General features: G+C 54.4%; 1 protein-coding gene across 1 annotated transcript in view; it reads right to left on the bottom strand.

Annotated features, from left to right (window-relative positions):
* Positions 1 to 22,749, bottom strand: part of CFAP74 (cilia and flagella associated protein 74) — a 60,056-nt gene that overhangs the window by 30,826 nt on the left and 6,481 nt on the right. The window contains 13 exon segments of the mRNA XM_089901910.1: positions 3,080 to 3,242; positions 4,308 to 4,472; positions 11,626 to 11,715; positions 12,106 to 12,172; positions 16,074 to 16,192; positions 16,511 to 16,684; positions 17,952 to 18,115; positions 18,376 to 18,421; positions 19,142 to 19,343; positions 20,294 to 20,451; positions 20,867 to 20,969; positions 21,328 to 21,438; positions 22,337 to 22,483. Coding sequence (XP_089758036.1) covers positions 3,080 to 3,242; positions 4,308 to 4,472; positions 11,626 to 11,715; positions 12,106 to 12,172; positions 16,074 to 16,192; positions 16,511 to 16,684; positions 17,952 to 18,115; positions 18,376 to 18,421; positions 19,142 to 19,343; positions 20,294 to 20,451; positions 20,867 to 20,969; positions 21,328 to 21,438; positions 22,337 to 22,483 — 1,709 coding nt within the window.

Below are 22,749 nucleotides of genomic sequence, written 5' to 3'. Positions count from 1 at the left end.
CAAGGCGGCCCCTCCTGACGTGTGGTGCTGGGGGTGAAGGCCAGCTGACCCCCTGAGCCAGCACAGGAGGCAGAGGAGGTGAGGAGGGAGCCCTACCCACTCACCCTCTGTCCCCCTGGGAACAGAACCATCTGTGTGCACCCCAGCGTCTCTCCTCTCTCCACGTTTTGTAATCTCTGTTCTGATCCGCTGATCCATGTGTCCTTATCTGGACCACACTGTCTTGATTACTGTAGATTTAAAGTAGGTCTTGAAGCCACGTGTGAGTTTACAAAAGCGGTCTTTTGAAAGATGCTTTCCTGGAGTATTAGAAAAATACCGAGGCAGGGGTCCCATGCACCCCTGCATCCCATGTTCACACCAATGTTTATCAACAGTCCCCCAGGGGCTTCCCTGGTGGCACAGTGGTTAAGAACCCGCCTGCCAATGCAGGGGGACACGGGTTCAAGCCCTGGTCTGGGAAGATCCCACATGCCGCGGAGCAACTAAGCCAGCAAGCCACGACTACTGAGCCCGAGTGCCACAACTACTGGAGCCCGCATGCCTAGAGCCCATGCTCTGCAACAAGAGAAGCCACTGCAATGAGAAGCCCGTGCACTGCAACAAAGGGTAGCCCCCACTCGACGCAACTAGAGAAAGCCCACACGCAGCAACGAAGACCCAACGCAGCCAAAAATAAATAAAAAATAAAATAAACAAATTTATACATAAAGAAAACATATGGAAATGCAAGTTCCTAAAACATCCAAAGCAAATACCTTGCCAAAAGAAAGAGCAAAGTTGGGTGACTTAACACTACGTGGCTTCAAGGCTAACTCTAAAGCTACAATAATCCAGATGGATGGTGCTGGGTCAGGAGAGGTAAATGGGTCAACCGATCAGCATACAGAGTCCAGAAGTATACCCACACTCTCAATCCATTTGCAACAAAGATAACAAATCGATCCACCAGGGAAAGGAAAGTATTTTCAACCTGTTTTGCAGGAACAATGGGACATACACGTGGGAAAAAGAAGAGCCTTGGCGTCTACCTCACATCACACACAGAAATTAGCTGGACCACAGACTCAAACGTAAGAGCCATGTCTTATGTCCTTGGGATAGGGGAAAAGTTGCTATAAAGGCATAAAGCACACACCTCAAAAGAAATGATGGGTAGATTTGCAAACATTAAAATTAAGAACTTTGGGACTTCCCCGGTGGTCCAGTGGTTAAGACTCTTTGCTCCCAATGCATGGGGCCCGGGTTCAATCCCTGGTCAGGGAACTAGATCCCGCACGCATGCCACAACTAAGAGTTCGCATGACGCGACTAAAGATCCCTCATGCCGCAATGAAGATCCCGTGTGCCGCAACTAAGACCCGGCGCAGCCAAATAAATAAATAAATAGAACTTTGGGACTTCCCTGGCGGTCCAGTGGTTAACACTCTGCACTTCCAATGCGAGGGGTGTGGGTTCGATCCCTGGTTGGGGAACTAAGATCCCACATGCCACGTGGCACGGCCAAAAAAATAAATAAAAAATAAAATAAAATTAAGAACTCTGACTTAAGAAAAGAGATCATAAAGGGAGTAAAAGGACAAGCCACGACTTCGACTTGGAGGCAATATTTGCAACCTCCTAACCGACAAAGGCTAAGTATACAGGATCTGGGAAGAACTCCTATGACTAAATAAGAAAGGACAATCAACCCCGTAAAAAAGTGGGTGAAAAGCTTGAACAGGTATTTCATACAAAAGAAAATACAAATGGTAAACAGGCACCTGGAAAGACAGGCAACCTCACTGGTGGCGTGAGCAGTACAGACGGGAGCCTCCCTTCCCAGGCCTCCAGACCGACCCCGCGGAGCTGCCCAGTGGGACCCAGCCACGGGCCGCGGGTGGCTGTGAGCTCTTGAAATGTGGCTCTTGGGAAGGAGGAACGAAATTCTCCTATTGCTTAATTTTGGTTAATTTAAATCTGAATAGCCAGATGTGACTAGTGGCAGCTGCACTGGGTAGCGCAGTCCCAGCTGCAGCCACGCGGGACAAGAACAGATGCAGTAACAACAGTGAGGCCGCGCGTCCCCCGCGATGCGCCAAAGACACGCCCCAGGGAGACTCACACACTTGGAGACGCCGCCTGAGCCCCTGCGCGCACGGCCCGCGCCGTGAAATCCCCCTGATGTGAGCCGGTGGGGGTGGCCTGTGACCGAGGCATGTTCGTGAGAGGAGCCGCCACGCAGAGGACCCCCGTCCAGTCCATGTGGACGCCCCACAGAGCTCAACGCTAAGCAACGTAACGACTCAGGATGTGCTCCCGCGGCTCCGACGCTGCAGAAATGCAGCCCTTTCTGACTGTGGCCGTGGAGGGAAAAAGCAAAGGGAGGCAAGGAAACGCTGAAGACAACGTCAGAGGGACGCCCCTGGGGAGGCGGTGTGTCCGGCGAGCGCGGCCGCGTGGGCCCTCGTCCTCCTCAAGCTCCGCCTGGGCTCGGGCTGCCGACTTCCTCGTTCTTTAAACTGTCCTCACGTGTTATACGCGTTTGACTTCCGGACGGAGTTCAGGGTGGCCCCAGCCAGCCTGGGGCCTTCAGCGACCCCATCAGCAGAGCCCCCGGCCCCTTCCCCATCCCCTCCCTCCCTCCACCAGGCAGGGCTCCTCAGATGTCCCAACAAGGGCCACCAAGGGCAGGGAGGAGGGCAGTTCCCCTTGTGGCCAGCCTGGTGGTCCAAAGCTGCACATTTCCTTTAAGTCTTCTGTTAGCTTAAATATGGATGCAAATTTTAATCCACTCCATAACCAGTATGTAGTTGAATATATAAATACGTATGAATATTTTCTTACTTACTTAAAACTGGAGCCCTGGAAAAATTCTGCACCGCCCAGCCCCCTGGCACCACACTGGCACGAGCCTGGCTTTGCCAACCGGGCTTTGCCGGACGCAACCGTGCTTGGAGTGGCTCCCGGAATCTGTCCCTCTGGGGCCCTCCGACCCGGCCTGCCAGCCCCTCTGCCCGTCAAACGGCTGGGGCTCGGGGCCCTGCTGCCAAGGTGGCCCAGGGCTGCGTGCTGAGCGCAGGCCGCGGGCCCGGCTCACCTACGGGGCGCCCCTCCTCCTTCTCCTTTATGTCCAGTTTTCCAGACTCCTTCCGGCTCGGCACATCTGCGGGCACAGACTCATTGCCCGCCGTCAGCTGCTCGGAAAAACTGGTGGCGACTTTACTGTCAAAACCTTTGTCTTCACATGTAAAGCTACTGCTCTGAAAAAGAGAACGTGACACCTTTACTGGCAGCTTCCGCTTGCCTTTCCCATCATCCGTCCGCGCCCGCCATCCGGGGAGCGCCACGTTGAGAGCCTGGCCGTATCCGGGCTGGGGGCCGCGGGCTCCCACAGCACCCCTCAACAGCTCTCTGGCGACCCGTGCCAGGCTCGTCCGGGGCTCAGGGCCCCTCTCGCCCAGGCGGGCTCCGCCTTGGCCCTGTCCCGGAGCCTGCTGCACGTGCGCACCCAGCCAAGTTCCTCCAGGACGCCTGCTCTTCCCCCACATGGGCTTGGGCCCCCCAGGCTCCAGCCCCGAGCTCTCCTGGCTTCAGCTCAGATCCCAGCAGGCTGAGAGCGGCCCAACCCCACCTCTGCTCCTTTCCCAGAGGTCACTGACCCCCAGTCCTCTCCCCTGGGCTCACAGCAGACCGACAGAGTGCCTGCCGCGTGCAACTCAGGGGCCACGGGGGGACACACAGGGCACTGCCTGGGTGGAGCTGCCGTCCAGCCGGACAGACACCCACCAGGAGAGGGCTGGTGCTCGCGGGGAGCCCTGAGGGCCCAGGCACTTGTCCTCACCCTCAAATAATCCCCCCCAGTGTCCATTGGACGTGCTGGAAGTTGTCTCCACTGATGGGGTCCCACCTGTTCCCGCTTCCTCAGCAGCACACGTGCACAGCCTTCCCGTGACAGGACCAGGGCCCCCCTCGCACCTTTGGGAGAGGTGCATGTGCGGGGCAGGGTTTGCTGTGCTTTTCAGCCTGGGGTGTCTGGGCTGGACCGCCCGTCCCCACAGGCTGGGACTTTAGGGCCTGGAGCACTTGGCCACCACCTTGCCAACACGTATGACGGGACAGCATCCTGCTGCCCTAGGTGCACTCCTTACGGAGACAGATCTCTTCTACCTAGACTGACCGGAGGCCGTCCTGCTGCTGGGCCTTCTCCCGCCCACATCGACGTGGCCCCCTTTACACTCGTGGGACTGTGTCTCGGGGTGGGAGATGCCACATGCTGCCCTTGGCTGAGCAGTCACGGCGTTGACCAGGAGCAGTAGCACACTCACTGTGTTGAAGACCGACGGGGACGCGTCCATCTCACAGCACTCTGATGCCAGGAGAAACTTGAACCTGGTGCCCAAGCCCCCGAGGTTGGTCAGCGTGATGGTCCGGGATGCAGTCTCACCCACCACATAGCTGCCGAAGTCGATGAGCTCCTTGTCGAGGGACAGCTGCCAAAAGACCCCGAGTGAGCCAGGGTGACCACACCAGGCTCACAGCAAGGTCTCTTCTCCCACCTGTCACCCTGCACCCGTGAGGGGACACAGGAGCTCTGGCCCTGTCTTCATGCTCAGAGGTGAGGCCTGCCTCTGGCTCATGGCGGGAGGCAGGGCCTCTGCACAGCCCAGGACACAATCCACATCCCAGAAATCATAGACCTGTGTACTGACCATGGCAGTGTGGGAGCACCTGAGTGCAAGTTTTGAAAAGTCAGGGACTTCCCTGGCGGCACAGTGGTTAAGAATCTGTCTGCCAGTGCAGGGGACACGGGTTCAAGCCCTGGTCCAGGAAGATCCCACATGCCGAGGAGCAACTAAGCCTGCGCGGCACAACTACTGAGCCTGCGCTCTAGAGCCCACAAGCCACAACTACTGAAGCCTGTGCTCCACAGCAAGAGAAGCCACTGCAATGAGAAGCCCGCACACCGCAACGAAGAGGAGCCCCTGCTCACCGCAACTAGAGAAAGCCTGTGCAGAGCAACGAAGACCCAAAGCAGCCCAAAATAAATAAATTTATTAAAGAAAAAACTTACATTACATTACATTACATTACACAGCTTACGTTAAAAAACAAGACAGGGAGTTCCCTGGCGGTCCAGCGGTTGGAACTCTGAACTTTCACTGTGGAGGGCCAGGGTTTGATTGCTGGTCGGGGAACTAGGATCCCGCAAGCCGCATGGTGCAGCCAAAAAACCAAAACCAAAACCAAAACAAAACATAAAACAAGACAGATCTCAAATCAACAACTTATGTTTGCTACTGAAGAAATTAGGAAAAGAACAAACTAAATCCAAAACTAGCAGAAAGAAGAAAATAATAAAGATCAGAGCAGAGATAAACAAAAGAGAGAATAGAAAAATAAAGAAAATTAATGAAATCAAAAGTTGGTTCTTCTAAAAGATCAACAAAATTGACAAACTTCTGCTAGATGGACTAAGAAAAGAAAGACTCAAATTACTAAAATCAGAAATGAAAGTCGGGACATTAATACTGATTCTACAGAAGTAAAAAGCATTGTAAGTGAGTACCATAAACAATCATACCAACAAACCCAGATGAAATGTACAAATTCCTAGAAAACAAAAAACCTACCAACACTGAACCAGAAAAAAAGAAGACAATTTGAATAGACCTATGACTAGTAAGAACATTGAATGTATAATAAAAAATCTCCTGACAAAGAAGAGCCCTGAACCTGATGGCATCACTGATGAATTCTACCAAACAGTTAAAGAATACCAACCCTTCTCAAACTTTCCAAAAAAACTGAAGAGGTAGAAACACTTCATAACTCATTCTAGGAGGCTGGCATAACCCTGATACCAAAGCCAGACAAAGATACCACAACAAAAGAAAAGTACAGACCAAAATGCCTTATGAATATTGATGCAAAAACCCTCAACAAAATATTAGCAAACAGAATATACACAATGACCAAGTGGAATTTATTCCTGGAATGTAAGGATGGTTGAATGTAAAAATATCAATCAATGAAGTATGTGACATCAGCAAAATGAAGGGGAAAAACCCACACGATTATCTCAATTGATGAAGAAAAAGCATCTGACAAAATTCAACACCCTTTTATAATAAAAGCACCCAACAAAATAGGAATAGAAAGAAACTACCTTAATATAATAAAAGCCAAATATGAAAGCAACATAACATAATATTGCAATATAACATAACGTAATATTCAACGGTGAAAGACTGAAAGCTTTTACTTTAAGATGAGGAATGAGGGAAGGATGCCTGCTTTCCCCACTTCTATTTGACATAGTACTAGAAATTCTAGCCACAGCAATTAGTCAAGAACAAAACGGTATCCAAGTTGGGAAGGAAGAAGTAAAATTATCTCTGTTTGCAGATTACATGATCTTATATGCAGAAAATCCTAAAGACTCCACAAGAAAGCTGTTAGATCTAATAAACAAATTCAGCAAAGTAGCAAGATACAAAGTCAACACACATGAATCAGTTGCATTTCTGTACATGAACAATGAACAATCTGAAAAGGAAATTACAAAAACAAATCCATTTACAATGACATAAAAAAAGAATAAAATTTTTAGGAGTTATCTTAGCCAAGGAGGTGAAAGGCTTGTACAATAAAACTACAAAACATTGTTGAAAGAAGACATAAATAAATGGAAACACATCCCACATTCATGGACTGTAAGACTTACTATTGTTAAGAAATCAATATTACCCAAAGCAATCTACAGATTCAATGCAATCCCTATCAAAATTCAAATGACATTTTTTAAAGCAACAGGAAAATCCATTCTAATATTCATATGGAATCGCAAGGGACCCAGAATAGCCCAAACAATCTTGAAAAGGAAGAACAAAACTGGAGGAGTCATTCTTCCTCATTTCAAAACTTACTGCAAAGCTACAGTGATCAAAACAGTGTGGCACTGGCATAAAGACAGACATATAGACCAATGGAGTAGAACAGAGAGCCTAGAAATAAACCCTCACATATATGGTCAAATAACTTTTGACAAGGGTGCCAAGACCATTCAATGGGGGAAAAGACAGTCTTTTCAACAAATGGTCCTGGGAAAAGTGGATGTCCACATGCAAAAGAATTACCTAATTCCATACACGAAAATTAACTTAAATGGATCAAGGGCCTAAATATAAGACCTAAAACAATAAAACCCTTAGAGGAAAACAAAGGGTAAAATCTTCACAACACTGAATTTGGCAATAATTTCTTAGATACGACACCAAAGGTGCAGGCAACGAAAGAAAAAAATTGACAAATTGGACTTCATGAAAGTTGAAAAAATTTTATATCAAAAGGCATTTTCTATAGAGTAAAATGACCGCCCAGAGAATGGGAGAAAATATTTGCAACTCATATATCTGATAAGGGGTTAATACCCGGAATGCACAGAGAACTCCTAAAACTCAACAACAACAAAACAAATAACAACCAAATTCAAAATGAGTAAAGGACTTGAATAGACATTTTTCCAAGGAAGACATACCCATGGCCACAAGCACATGAAAAGATGCTCAACATCACTAAGCATCAGGGAAATGCAAATCAAAGCTACAATGAGACACCACCTCACACCAATCAGGATGGCTCCCGTCAAAAAACCCCAGAAAACAACAAGTGCTGGTGAAGACGTGAAGAAATTGGAACTCTTGTGCACTGTTTGTGGGAATGTAAGATGGTGCAGCTACTGTAGAAAACAGTGTGGAGGTTCCTCAAAAGATTAAAAATAGAACTACCATAGTTGCTGCTCCTGTCCCATTGTCACATGCCCCTCCCCCTCTCCTGAAGTGACTCCAGGGGACTTAAAGGGCCAGCACACTTTTTTTCCTCCCCTCCTTCATTTTTCTCTTTTTCCTCATTTGTGAGTCAGATATTAAAGGTTAGGACGTATACAGGGAAAACCAGGAAGTGACCAGGCACGCCTAGGGAAAGGCTCAGAAGAGACCTGGGAAGACAGTAAGGTTACATCTGAGCCTGATCCTCAGCACAGAGAGAGCTGACAGCGATCAAAAAGCAAAGAACCAGAAACAATAACAAAACACAGCAAACCCTGGAAAAGGGGAAAACCTGATTTCCAGAGTTACCACATTATTAGATTCAAATGTCCAGTGCTCCAAAATCATACAAAGAAACAGAAAGTATGATTCATTCAAAGAAAAAATAAATCAACCGAAACTGTCCCTGAAAAGGACTTGATGGCAGGTCTACTTGACCAGGACTTTAACACAATTGTCTTAAAGATGCTCAAAGAGGTAAAGGAGGTAAAGGAAGGTGTGAAGGGAGTCAAGAAAATGATGTGTGAACAAAATGGAAATACCAACGTTTCTAGAAAGAAACAACAACAAAAATCTGGAGCTGAAAAGTACCAGAACTGAAGTGAAAACTCAGTAGCAGGATTCAGAGGTGAATCTGATCAGGGAGAAGACAGAATCCGGGAACCTGAAGACGGGACAATGGGGTCATTAAGGCTGAGGAAGAGGAAGAAAAAAGGCTGAAGAAAAGTGAACAGAGCCTGAGGGGTCTGTGGGACACCATCAAGGGGCCACTATATGCATTGTGGGGTCCTAGGAGGAGGAGAGAAAAGGGCAGAGAGAGAATACTTCAAAAAATAATGGCCGAAAGGATCCGGCATTCGATGAAAGGTATGATATAAACATCCAAGAAGTTCAACAAACCCCAAGTAGGATGAACTCAAAGAGACTCGTGTTGAGACACCTTCTAATCGGACTGTTAAAGGCCAGAGAAAGAGAGAGAATCTTGACAGCAGCAAGAGAGAAATGACCCGTCACACACAAGGAGCCTGAGGAACATTATGGGCAGGTTTCTCATCAGACTCTTTGGAGGCGAGGGGGCCGTGAGCCCATTTATTCAAAGTGCTCAAGGAAGAAAAATGTCAGTCGAGAATCCTACAACCTTTAAAAGTGAGGAAGAAATCAAGACAGTCCCAGAAAGACAAAAGCTGCGGGAGTTCCTCACCACGGACTCGCCTGCAGGAAATGCCCCAGCGAGCCCCGCAGGTGAGAGGAAAGGGCCCCAGACAGTAACTCCAAGCTCTGCAGAGGGAAACACGTGGGCAATTATGGAAGCTGGTGTCACTGTCGCAATGGTTTGTAACTGCACTTTTAGTTCCTACATGGTTTAAAACACTAATACATTTTTTAAAAAAGCAATTATTAGTCTAAAAGCTAGCGTTACTGTAACTTCGGTTTGTAACTCCACATTCTGTTTTCTATATAACTTAAGAAACTAACGCATTTAAAAACTTTAGTTCATGTTACTGGACACACAAGTTATACAAATGTAATTCTGTGACATCAGTGACTGTGCAGAGTAGGAGCAACGTTGTAAAGCAGCAGAGCTTTCGTAAGCTGCCGAAGTCAGCTAATACAAACCCAAGTCAGGCTGTTATAACCCTAGGGTGTTAAATGTAATCCTCACGGGAACCGCAAAGAAAATACGTAAAAGGAGGTGAGGAAGGAATTTAAACACTTCACTGCATAAAATCAACTAAACGTAAAGAAGACAGTAGCGCAGGAAATGAGGGACAGAAGAGCTATACGGCAATGAAAACAAATAGCAAAATGACAGAAGCAAAGCCCTCCATAGCAATCAGCCTGAAAAAGGGAGGAAATTCTGACCCAGGCTACAACATGGATGGATCTTGAGGGCACTGTGCTCAGTGAAACAAGCCAGTCACAAAAGGGACAATACCTTGTGATTCCACTTATAGAAGGCACTTAGCGTCATCACGTTTGTAGAGACAGAAAGCAGAATGGAGGTCGCCAGGGGCTGGAGGGAGTGTTTAATGGGGACAGAGCTTCGGTTTGGCAAAACGAAGAGTTCCGGTGAGGGTTGCACAACAATGGGAAAGTATTTAACACCCCTGAACTGTGCGCCCAGAAACGGTTAAGGTGGTATATTCTACGCTATGTGTATTTAACACCCCTGAACTGTGCGCCCAGAAACGGTTAAGGTGGTATATTCTACGCTATGTGTATTTAACACCCCTGAACTGTGCGCCCAGAAATGGTTACGGTGGTATATTCTACGCTATGTGTATTTTACCACAACTCAAGCCTGAAAAAAAAGAGACTTAAGAACCTAATAATCCAATGCAATGTGTGAGCTTGACTGTATCCCAGCTTAAAAAATCACAGCTATAAAAGCTGGTTTGGGGACATTTCAGTACATTGGAATGCACACTGGGTGACAGGTGATGGCTAGGAATGGGGTTAGTTTTACCCTAGGTGCCTGCTGACGTTTTATAAGGACGGGCGTTGAGTGCTGTGGTATTGCTAAGTCACTTGGAAGTGGGCCAGCAAAAACAGACAGGTAGACAGCTGAGGCAAGTGGGGCAAATGTTGACAATGACTGGACTCTGGAAGTGGGTATATGGATATACATTGTACTATTCTTTCTGCTCTTCATTACTTTGAAACTTTTCTTAATTAAAAGAAAAAATCAATTCTGCACAGCAAAGGAAACCGCCAACAAAATGAAAAGGCAACCTATGGAATGGGAGAAATTATTTACAAATCACATACCTGATAAAGGGTTAACATCCAAAATATATGAAGAACTCACACAACTGAATAGCAAAAAACAAACAAACAAACAAAAAAACAAACAATCTGATTTACAAATGGGCAGAGGAACTGAATAGACATTTTTCCGAAGAAGACATGCAAATGGCCACCGGGTGCGCGCAAGGTGGTCAGTATCACTAATAATCAGGGAAATGCACGTCAGCGCCACGGCGGGGCGTCGCCTTACACGTCGGAAGAGCTGTTACCAAAAGGAAAGAAATAACGGGTGTTGGAGAGGACGTGGAGAAAAGGGAGCCCTCGTGCACTGCTGGTGGGAATGAAATTAGTGCAACCACTACGGAAAACAGTATGGAGGTTCCTCAAAAAATTAAAAGTAGAATTACCATATGATCCAGCAATTCCACTTCTGGGTATTTATCCAAAGGCACGCAATGGGTATCATCAGAAGAGTGGTGTGCATGCCCATGTTCACCGAAGCGCTATTTACAAAAGTCAAGACATGGAAGCAACCTAAGCGGCCATCGATGGATGGATGGATAAAGAAAATGTGGTACATGTAAAATGAAACGTTACTCAACCATTAAAAAGGAAACCTTGCTATTTGCGACAACCTGGATGATACTGAGCTAAGTGAAGTAAGTCAGGCAGGAAAGACAGATACTGTATGATCGCACTTATATGTGGAATCTAAAAAACATGGAACTCACAGATACAAAAACAGATGGTGGTTCCCAGAGGCAGGGGTGGAGGTGGGCAAAATGGGTGAAGGGGGTCCAAAGGCACAAACTTCAGTTATAAGGTCTGGGGATGTAAGATGCAGCATGGCGACTACAGCTCAAAAAAAGAAAAGGATCAAAGGGACCCCACAGGGCTTTCAGGAGGAGCAGGGTCTCCTCTGACCCGGGGTTCCTGCAATCTGGGCTCCACCCAGCGCAGGACTCGCCTGGACGTTTCCAGCATTGCCACGGGTGCCCACCTCCCCAGGCTGGACGCCTCAGGCCCCGGCTGCCCACCCTCCCAACCCGGACGCTTGGCGAGAACTCACGGAGCATTTCTTCGCTGAACATTTCAGTGGAACGGAAAACCTGCCCGTCTGAGCCAGAAACGAGACGTTTCCTTCCAGATCTTTGTTTACCTAAAAAGTAAAACCACCCAACCACGCACATATTCGCAGCCTTCCGCGGTGACATGTGCTGTCCGCACAGTCACAGCCACCACCCCCCGCCCGAGGGAGGGGTCCATGGAGCGCGCCCCCCTCGGACCCGCTAGCATGAGTGGTCACACCTGGCAGCCAGCGACACAGAGGAGCCGCCTTGTCACCCTGCTGGCATTGAGGAACATTCCAATATGTTCTGGGCATAAAACAGCCTAACGGGGGCCTGCGTGACCCCTTCTGAGGCGCGTCCCTCCTCCATCACAGCACTCTGTGGAGCCTGGGGGGCAGCAGAGACCCCGATTCCACCCACCACCCTCTTGCGACAGGGTGAGAAAACCCCCTTTTCCACGGCTTGGGCTCAACACTCACTGTGGGCTTGAAGGTGACAAGCACTTCACAGGACGTGCCGGCTGGCATGGGACCAGGGGGGTCAGAGCTGCAGGCGCAATGAGGGCAGGAGGTGAGCGCCCTGTGCTCGTGCAGAAGCCACTGTCCAAACAGCCGGCACCCCAGCGGGGCTTTGGGGCCCCCCTCTCGCCTGTCCTGGGTGCTGAGCCCCTGCTGCCTCGCCAGGACTCAATTCACAGGAGATGCTCGAGGAACATCTGAGAGTCAGTTGTGTGAGTGAAGGGCTGAGGGAAGGAAGGAAGGAAGCGGGGAGGGGAGGGGGGGAGGGAGGGAGGAGGAAGAGGGGAGGGAAGGGGGAGGGGGGAGGGAGGGAGGGAGAGGGGAGGGAGGGAAGGGGGAGGAGGAGGGAGGGAGGGAGGAGGGGGGAGGGGGAGGGAGGGAGGGAGGAGGGAGGGGGAGGAAGAGGGAGGGAGGGAGGGAGGGAGGGGGAGGGAAGGAGGGAGGGAGGGAGGAGGAAGAGGGGGAGGGAAGGGGGGAGGGAGGGGGGGAGGGAGGAGGAAGGGGGAGGGGCGGAGGGAGGAAGGAGGCAAGTCCCCAGGGGCCAACTCCAGAGGGACAGATGCTCTGGGGTGAGCAGTGGTCACAGTCCCCACGAGAACAAGTGCCAGGCCTGAACCAAGGATCTAGGGTTTTAAGATCAAGGTCAGGCGTGTGAGACAGGTAGGGAGCTGGGACTGTGGGCCTTGCTTTCAGCTGGAGCCCTCTGAGCTCCACTTTCAGTGAAAGACCCAGAAAATCAGCCCCACCTTCCTGGGGACACTTGGAGGGACCTGGTCTGGATTTGGGTGAGGAAAAGAAGCCCCCGACAAAATTTCTAACACAAAGTCCATTTTCACAAGGTTGGATTTTACCTACTGCACTTTGTATAGAAATAACACAAGCTAAAAATTTAATATAAAAATCTGTCCCTGGCTGGCAGCATCCCAGTGGCAGCAGGAAGAAGCAAATCCAAACCTCCTCGGATCGGGAGGGAAGCATTGTGATGTCAGACTAACAGAGGCCCGAGGATGGAGCCTCAGCCGCGGGAAGATCCGAACCCAGATTTCAACGTCCGCGCAGAGACCAGCACGAAACACAGCGAGGGGCAGGGCCAGACTCCAGGGATGTCGGGCAGTAGAAAGACGCAGAGAATTACAGACGTGAGAAAAGAACAAGAAATAACAGCTGATCCGAAAAAGAACTTAGAATTTTCAGAAATGAGAAATACGGCAACTGAAATTAGACACATAACAAGCAATTTCAACAGCCGATTAGATACGACCAAGGAGAGAAGTACTCAACAGAGGGACGGACCCCGGGAAACACTGAGAAACCTGCTCAGGGAGATGACGGGGCGGGGGGGGATGTGAGACAGGCGTCAGGAGGTGTGGGGGGCACAGAACAGACAGGGTTTGAATCGGAACACGGGGGCAGGTCTGTGAGGATGGGAGGTAGGCGACATCTGAAGGGACAGGGCGGAGAAACGTCCACAGCTGTTCAAAGAGCTGAATCCTCTGATCAGGAAGCACAGGGAGTTCTAAGCAGCCCTAGGAAAGATCAGTCCACATCAGACACACTGTCATAGACATGCAGGACCCCAAGGGGAGGGCAAGCTCACGGCAACCTGAGGAAAGAGCTCGATAACCTACAAAGACAGGGGATCGGACGGAACAGCAACAGCAGAAAACAGGAGACAGGGGAGTAAGATCCTCCAAGTGTGGAGAGGAAAGTGCTGCCAATAAAAAATTCTTGCTCCAGGCTTGGGGAGGGGCGCCTCAGGGTGGCCTAGGTGACAGCGACCACCCGACTCTGGGCCTCCGCCGACTCCTCCAGAAACCCACAGCTCAACAGGAAGAACTAGCAACACAGGAAAGCCCCCGCTGTCAGCATGCCTGGAAGGCGGAGGACACGCGGGCGATAAACACATGAGCCTCTGCAGATCCCGCGTCCGGCCACAGTCGGCACAGAACGGGACAGCGCGGCCTTCGCGGGGAGGCTGACCAGAGCTGTGGACTCAGGGAGCAGCCCCGGGAAGCCCCTGGGGGCAGAGGTCAGGGCCTTGGAGGCTGCAGCGCTCACAGCAGGAGCCCCCGGGACCTCCAAACTGAGGACAGAAGCTGGAGAAACCAGGGCGGGGAGGAGAAAAACCTTAACGGCAAAGGCAAAATGCTCAAGGAGCAGAAGAGAAGAGGGTCCCGCAGAAGACACAGCAACGGTGGTTACAAGAAAAATGAGGGGAAAGCAAAACAGGAAAGAAGCAAGGATTACAGGGACAGAAAGAAAATCAGACACAAAAGAGGACCCAAGTCAGGTATCAGTGGGGTCTCAGAGGAAGAAACCTGAAACCCTGGAACAGAGGAAAAATGTAAATACATTTACATTTTATTTAGAGTAATGAAAATAACAGAAATAAACAAATGGGACCTAATGAAACTTCAAAGCTTTCGCACAGCAAAGGAAACCATAAACAAGACGACAAGACAACCCTCAGAATGGGAGAAAATATTTGCAAATGAAGCAACGGACAAAGGATTAATCTCCAAAATATTCAAACAGCTCGTGGAGCTCAATATCAAAAAAATACAAACAACCCAAATAAAAAATGGGTGGAAGACCTAAATAGACATTTCACCAAAGAAGACGTAACAGATGGCCAAGAGGTACATGAAAAGATGCTCAACATCACTAATTATTAGAGAAATGCAAATCAAAACTACAATGAGGTATCACCTCAAACCAGTCAGAAGGGGCATCCTCGGAAAATCTACAAACAACAAATGCTGGAGAGGGTGTGGAGAAAAGGGAACCCTCCCACACTGTTGGTGGGAATGTAAATTGATACAGCCACTATGGAGGACAGTATGGAGGTTTCTTAAAAAACTAAAAATAGAATTACCATATGACCCAGCAATCCCACTGCTGGGCATATATCCTGAGAAAACCATAATTTAAAAAGACACATGCACCCCAATGTTCACTGCAGCACTATTTACGATAGCCAGGACATGGAAGCAACCTAAATGCCCGTCGACAGATGAATGGATAAAGAAGATGTGGTACATATATACAATGGAATATTACTCAGCCATAAAAAGGAACGAAATTGGGTCATTTGTAGAGATGTGGATGGACCTAGAGTCTGTCATACAGAGTGAAGCAAGTCAGAAAGAGAAAAACAAATACCGTATGTTAATGCATATATATGGGATCTAGAAAAATGGTACAGGTGAACCTATTTACAGGGCAGGAATAGAGACGCAGACGTAGAGAACGGACCTGTGGACACGGTGGGGGGAAGGGGAGGGTGGGACGAATTGGGATATTAGGTTTGACATAAATACACTACCACGCGTAAAACAGATAGCTAGTGGCAACCTGCTGTATAGCACAGGGAGCTCAGCTCGGCGCTCCGTGACGACCTAGATGGGTGGGATGGTGGGGGGTGGGAGGGAGGTACAAGAGGGAGGGGATGTATGTAGACATACAGCTGATGCACTTCATTGTACAGTAGAAACTAACACAACCTTGTAAAGCAATTTTACTCCAATTAAAAAAAAAGAATTATTGGATACAATTAAAAGAAAAGAAAGAAAATTTAAATACAGAGTTCAAGTACACAGTCCCGAAATAAAAGATGGCTTTTTTCTTCACCTTGAAAAGGCACAAGGCCCTCCAGGGAAATCTTACCCAGAGTGGTCAACCTCAAAACACAATGAAGGGGAAAACATCAAGCCATTTATCAGGGAAAACTGGGCTGGTCTCAGGAAGGCGGAGGAGCCACTTTACAAAATGCTCACGGGGACCCAAGCTGAAGGCTTTGTGCCCCAAATGTGGGTCAAATAAAAAGGCTCTGATAGCAGTTGCAGGGACTGAAGCACCCGCCCCGCGCGCGCGCCGCCCGCCTCCCCCCCAACCCGCGCGCCGCCCGCCTCCCCCCCACCCCCTAGTACTCGATGTGGATGAAGTCCCCGAGGCGCTCCTCCACGCCCACCAGCTTGCAGTAGTTAATCGTGTAGGTGGCGTTAGTCAGCGTGATCTTTTTCTTGTACACTTTGCCGAGATCAAAGTCCTAGGAAAAGCACATAAAAAGCTACTGCTCCGAGTTTTCTGGCGGATGCTTCTCAGCACCTGACATTCCCGCCTGGGAGATGGGGACACCCTCCATGGTCTCGTAGGACCCCTGCCTCAGGCAGGAAGCGGCCTCCTGGGGACCAGCGGGTGGGGGTCCCCCAGCAACGGGTCGGGTGGTGCCTGGGTCCTCCAGAGGGACCAGGAAGGTGTGACATGCCAGCCCCCCAGGACAATCGCCCTCCTGGGGCTGGTGTCTGACCCCTCGTGTGAGACCGGGCCCTGTCCCCTCAGACCCAGGCGAGGACCCTGGGCTCACCTTGAAGTGGACGAGCTTGGGCTTGCTGTTGAAGGGACACCCTCTGAACTCGCGCCTGGATGCCACCTGCTTGTGGGTCACCCCGCGGCACAGCCGCTGCGCAGTGTGCGCCAGGATGTCCTTGTCCGTCTTCGTTCCGCCCATGGGTTTCTGGCCCACGTCCTCCTTGGGCACCTGGGGTTTTGCGGGGACAGTGGCCGTCTCGGGAGCCCCCCCAGGCCTCCCCGAGGTCAGCAGGGGAGTAAAGGAAATGGACAGCCCGGAGCCGGGGGCCACCACGGCCGCAAGGGGCCGGGGTGGGGTGGGCACCAGCAAGGCGGGGGAGGGGGTATGGCAGGGTCAGGGGAGAAACAAGGGGCCGAGCAGGGCCGTCCAGGATCCGGCGGATTTCCAGGAAATAATGGCAGAGAGGTATTTTCTAGATTTTAAAATCAGGCCAAGAGAAAGTTCTTGAAAAGCTCTACCGGAAACAACAGTTTTTCAGTGGCACAAATAAAGGTGCCTCCCTGACCGGCTTAGTGACTTGAAGAGGGACCCTCTGGGGGCTTGGCTCCCGGTGCCCCTGCTGGCCCAGGGGCTGGCATCCTCCTGCCTCGCTCTCCTGGGTGGGAGCCGGGCTGCTGACCGGTGGTGCCCAGGGAGTGGCCGGGCCCGAGCAGAGCAGCGGCAGGCCTCCTCAGAACCAGCGGAACCAAAATGGCTTTGCCCTCAGAGCAATGGGAACCAACTTGTACACAGACCAAGGGTGGGCGATGTCCTCCATGTGGCCGCGGGCCTCGGCTGACCAGTGCAGAGACAGGGCCAGAGCCTGTGTCCTGCTGCGTGCAGTGGACACTCGCTAGCTTCTCGGCTCCCAGAGCTGTGCCTGCCCTCTTAGAGCCAGGACGACCAGTGCTCCTCGGCTCCCAGAGCCTGTGTCCTGCTGCGTGCAGTGGACACTCGCTAGCTTCTCGGCTCCCAGAGCTGTGCCTGCACTTTTAGAGCCAGGACGACCAGTGCCCTGGAGAGCGCGTGTTCCGTGACAAGAGGCCGTCAAAGGAAGTGTGAGCTCATGCCTTTTTCTAGCGACACATTTCCCCAGTAGTAAGCTGGAGCATTAGGACTCGGCCCCACCCCTCGAGCCCCCTGCCTCATCCCTCCGTGTGTGGCCACCACCGGCCCTGTGGTTGTTTGGGAGGAACCCACCCCTCGAGCCCCCTGCCTCATCCCTCCGTGTGTGGCCACCACCGGCCCTGTGGTTGTTTGGGAGGAACCCACGCCTCGAGCCCCCTGCCTGCATCCCTCCGCGTGTGGCCACCACCGGCCCTGTGGTTGTTTGGGAGGGAGGTGGCTGGGGGGAACTGCAGAGCAGCCCCCGCGAGGGGGGCCGCCACGGTCGCCAGGACAGGGTGGAGACATGGGAGACGGATGAAAAGATGTGGCCGCGTGTCCGAGGGGCTACCTGGTAGGGCTTGCAGTCCTCCTTCCAGAGCCCAGGGATCTCCGGCCGAGCCAGCGTCCCCGCCTCCCGGCCAAGGCTCCCCCTGTCCGCCTGGACGGACTCGCCGGACACGGCTTTCACCAGCAGAGAGGCTTGGGGTAACGCAGACCTGCCCTCCTGGAGTTGGGGAGAGGAATGCGACAGCTTATTCTAGAAAACAGAGATTGTACTGACCGGGAGGAAGAAAGTGCGGACCGTCAGGACTCCAGGGCCTTGGCAGACCACCCAGCCCCGGTCTGCACTCAGAGGCCAGAGCGCACACGGGTTTGCAACTGCTCTTCACACCATGAGCGTCTTTACACAGCGTGAAAGCCTGGCCTCCGACGCCCACAAGACCCACAGACACTCTGACTTATGGACACCCCGGAACCCCCTTCACGGACCCTCAGCTGCTCTAGGGCCAGACGGGGCCTCCCTCCGGGGACATCAGGCTGGCACAGGGACAAGAGTGGAGGGCGATGTTGCTGCAGGCGTGAGAAAGGCCCCACGTGGAGAAGGGCAGGAGCACGGCTGGGGGCGAGAGGACAGAGAGGCACAGCTTTGGGGGGCGCCCACGAAGCAGCCTGGGGGTTGCGGCTGGCAGCGCACTGCTGGAGCCAGTGACCTGGGCCTTCAGGCTGGGGGCACACAGGGCAGAAGCAGAAGGGCTGCCGGGCTCAGGATGGGGACCCGACGTCCCTACCCCATACCCTCAGGGACAGGTAAGCAGGTCACCTATGGGGCAACCGGCACAGGGCCGGCCCTCTATGTGAGGACTGAGTGCAGGGATGGAGGGAAACGGCCCGGCTCCGGGGCGAACGTGCGTGGGGGGTGGACGGGGGCACACGTCTCCCCTGGGCCGTGATGGGCCTTTGGTCACCAGCCTGGCTCTGGCATCTGGGGACAGGTAAGGTGGCCCAAGACAATCCTGTTCAGGGGACATGTGGCGGTGGGGGTCTGCTTCCCCAGGCGGGCCAGGCGCCGGAGACCGGGGGGGGGGGGGGGGGGGGGGGAGCCGCGAGGGACATGGAACACGTGCACCAGGGCTGGGGCCGCCTGGCGACCAGAGGCTGTGCCTGCGTCCGGCGAAGGGGCGGAGGGGCAGGAGCGCTCTCCGTGGTCCTGATCTGAGCTGGCCGGTGCGGTCCAGTGTAGCAGGGGCGTCCGCTCACCGGGGGGCAGCAGGGCGGGTCCGCCGGGCCCTTCCCGTCATGGAAAGCGGCCACGTAGCTCCGGGTCTGGTCCCTCAGGATCGGCCGGCCCACGGGTCTGGCGGGCGAGGGCCGCTGCTTCCTCCTGGCCTCCTCGGCCTCCTCCTTCAAGATCCGACTCACAATCTCGTGCTTCCTGAGCTTCTGCTCCTCCTCGAAGGCGCTGCGGGGAAAACGCCAGCTGCGCCCGGCCCCCGAGAGGCTCGGCCCGCAGGAGCCGACGGAGGGAGCCCAGAAGGGCCGCCGGGCCAGAGACCTGGGACGCGAACCTCCGGCCCAGCGCCGTCCCCGCCACAAGCCTCGACCCCGTGAGCTGTTGCGTCCCCCACTCCGGGTTCCCAGGCGCCACTGGGCGCCCTGAGGCTCAGACCAGGGCAGCCTCAGGGCTGGAGGCCGGTCACTCAGTCAGTCATTCCCGCTGCTCCTTGCTGGCGCCTCCCACCTGCCAGGACTAAGGGCTCCGAGGCAGGAGGAGCTGCCCCTGGGACCCCTGCGGGCAGGCGATGACCCAACGCCAGGGCTGGCACTCAGGGCACCGTGACTCCCCAGTGACAGGACCGGGTGGCCACACCTGGGCAGGTGCTGACAGTGACCACGATGGGCGGGGCTGCTTGTGGGGGAAGGGACAGGCCCTCCAGGATGAAGAGGAAGTGACAGAACCTTGTGTGCAAGGCTGGGCTGAGGCAGGAGAGTTGGCCACCTCACCCTTGCATCTTGGGAAGCCCCCGGGCGGAACCCCGTGTCTCAGGTCGGGTGCAGCCTGGGGAGTTGAGAACGGGGGACTTGCAGGCCGAGGGGTTCTTAGGGGATGACGGGGTGCAGCGTGGACTGAGGCAGCACTGAGCCCCGGTTTGGGGGAGCCCAGAAAGCAAGCCCCGGCTGCCCGCAGCCTCTGGGAGGGAGGAGGCCACGGGCGGGGGATGCCCGGGGCAGCAGGGGCAGTGAGGGCTGTGCCTGAGGCCCAGGAGACGTCCCGCCTGCTGGGGGCTGGAGAGCAGGATGTGGGGGGTGGGGGGTGGGAGGGGGAGGCCCAGGGAGAGAGGCAGCCTCGCCGCAGGTTGTGACAGACACACGCACCCACCGCTCTGGGATGCCACCCCACCAGGCCCTCACCGGTTCTGGGTCTCCAGCTCCTGGCGCCGGCGTTGATGGCAAAAGTGCTTGAAAGCGTCCCCACCTTGGGCCAGAATCACCTCCTTCTCGGCCTGGGCCCTCTGTTCTGCCAGCTCTGCCTTGGCCTGGCCCCATGCTTGAAATTTCCGGAGTGTCTCCTTGGGAATAGAGAACACGGACGTGCCAGCATCCGCAGGTGTGCGCGTGCGCAGTGGAGCTTTCTGTGGGCTGGGTGCCCTCAAATCGTACCGGAGACGCCGGAGGTCAACGTTTGTGGAAATCACCACTGCTCCCACCTGCACCCGCCTCCTGCAGCTGCCCCCTCCCCAAAATCCTCAGGGGCTTCCCGAGGCCAGAGCCCCGCTGTCTCCACTGGACTGGCGGCTCACTGCGCATCCCTCCCCGCTTCCCTGGTCTAACTGCCCCCCAGGCCCCGGGGGGTATCACTTCCCCTGGGAAGGCCCAGGGCTCCAGCACTCGCCTCGCCGAGCCCGGGTCCCCCTGGAGCACGGGAGCCTGTCCAAGGGCAGGTGAGCGCATCCTGAGGGCGTCGGGGGGTGGGGCCAGTCCTACCTGGTTGGCGGAGATGCTGCTCTTCAGGGCCAGCACGGCGTCCATGCGCCTGCGCGCGTGCTCGCGGCTCTCCAGCTCCTCTCTCCGCTCCTGCTTGCGGATCCTGGCGGGGAGGACCTGCTCATGGAGCAGTGGCCACCAGGGGGAGGAGCCCCAAGGAAGCAGCCAAGCGCCAGGATGTTAAAGGCAAGTGGGAAAGAGCTGGGCTGCGCGTGGACCACGAGGAAACGTGAAAGCCGTTTCTCTAGACTGGAGTCCTCGCCTGAAACTAACGGCCGTCAGCTCAAAGCTGGAAACACACATTTATTCTTTCTGGGTGATGAGGTGACGGCTCAATGATAAAATCGGAGAATTTCAAAACGAAGGCAATTGATCCACTTTCTCAGGCTTCCCTGTGTGGGCGGGGGTGGGGTGAGGGGAGGGACAGGAGGAGAGGCGCGGAGAGAAGAGAGCCGCTGTACCTCCCCAGGGAGGCCTTCAGGAACTTCACGGCCTTCCGATGGTTCTTCTGGGCGTCTTCCACCAGCTTCTGGTGCCTGAGCCCGTGCTCCTTCTGTAGGTACACGGACCTCCTGCAGGGACACGGGGCAGCGGGAACAGGGACACGTCCTGTGCAGGCTTGGCTGCAGAGGGCCCGGGACCAGGGCCAAGTGCATGAGGCGGGAGGGCCCTGCGCTGTGCCTGGTAGGGGGCGGGGCCGTGGGGACCCTGTGGGTGTCCACAGGCTCGGATCCCACGGAAGCAGCAGGAAGATCTGGCAACGGGCTGGACGAGGTGGGGGGTGGGAGAGCCGGAGGACCTGTGAGGACCCTGTGCCGGGGCGAGGGCGGGGGGGGGGGCCCCTGGGGGCGGCTGCATCCCCCAGCCTGCAGCACACCTACTCCACCGGCCCCGCCCTCAGAAGCAGCTGCCCGCGGGGCACGGGTGATGTCGGGGCCTCAGGAGGACAGGCCACAAGGAGTGGCCAGAGCCGGGAAAAGGGCAGGGTGTCCAGGAGGGAGGCGGCCATCAGGTCAGGGAGCGAGCGTGGCCCAAGCCACTCTGCCCAGGCTGGGGCTGGGTGGGCAGGGGCGCAGGCGTGGGGCGGGGGGGAGGGGGGCGCAGGCCTGGGCCTGTGGGGGGGTCGCAGGTGTGGGCAGGGGGGCCGCAGGCGTGGAGTGGGGAGGGGGGCGCAGGCCTGGGCCTGTGGGGAGGTCGCAGGTGTGGGGCAGGGGGGGCGCAGGCCTGGGCCAGGGGCGGTCGCAGGCGTGGGCCGGGGGGGGTCGCAGGCGTGGGCCGGGGGGGGTCGCAGGCGTGGGGCGGGGGGGTCGCAGGCGTGGGGCAGGGGGGGTCGCAGGCGTGGGGCGGGGGGTGGCACAGGCATGGGCTGGGGGGGGTCGCGGGCGTGGGCCGGGGGGGGGCACAGGCATGGGCCTGGCGGGGGGCCACAGGCGTGGGCCTGGGGGGGGTGCTCCCCAGGCCTGGACCTACCGCACCCGCAGCAGCCGGTTCCGCTCTGCCTTCCCCGAGGCCCCCCTCTCCTGTAGGCACTTCCTGGCAGCCGGGGCCTCTGCTCGGGCTGACTTGCGGGCGTCCTCCAGCTGCCTCTCCTGGATCTCGATGTGCCACATGGCGCTCCTTGCAAACAGGAGGCGCTTCTGTTTACGCTGGCAAAGGGATTGGAGAGCCGGGCCACGCCCCCCGCGCAGCGTCCACTCCAGGGCTCCGCCACCGAGTCTGGCCAACACCCAGGCCCCTTGTCTCCTGCAACACTGCCCTGCTCTGTCCCTGAAGCCCTGCTCTCTGGGCCCAGGGACGCAATGACCGTGCCACGTGGCACCCGCCACGAGCTTCACGCTTCGCTTACATGCCTCTCATTCCCATGCAAACAGGCAGGGACTCCC

Source organism: Delphinapterus leucas, chromosome 1 (assembly GCF_059928025.1).
Source record: "Delphinapterus leucas isolate spDelLeu-1000000601 "Yukka" chromosome 1, BTC_Dleu_Yukka2, whole genome shotgun sequence".
Classification (NCBI taxonomy): domain Eukaryota; kingdom Metazoa; phylum Chordata; class Mammalia; order Artiodactyla; family Monodontidae; genus Delphinapterus; species Delphinapterus leucas.
The sequence above is the reverse complement of the archived record's forward strand: the minus strand, read 5'-3'. Positions and strand labels throughout refer to the sequence as shown.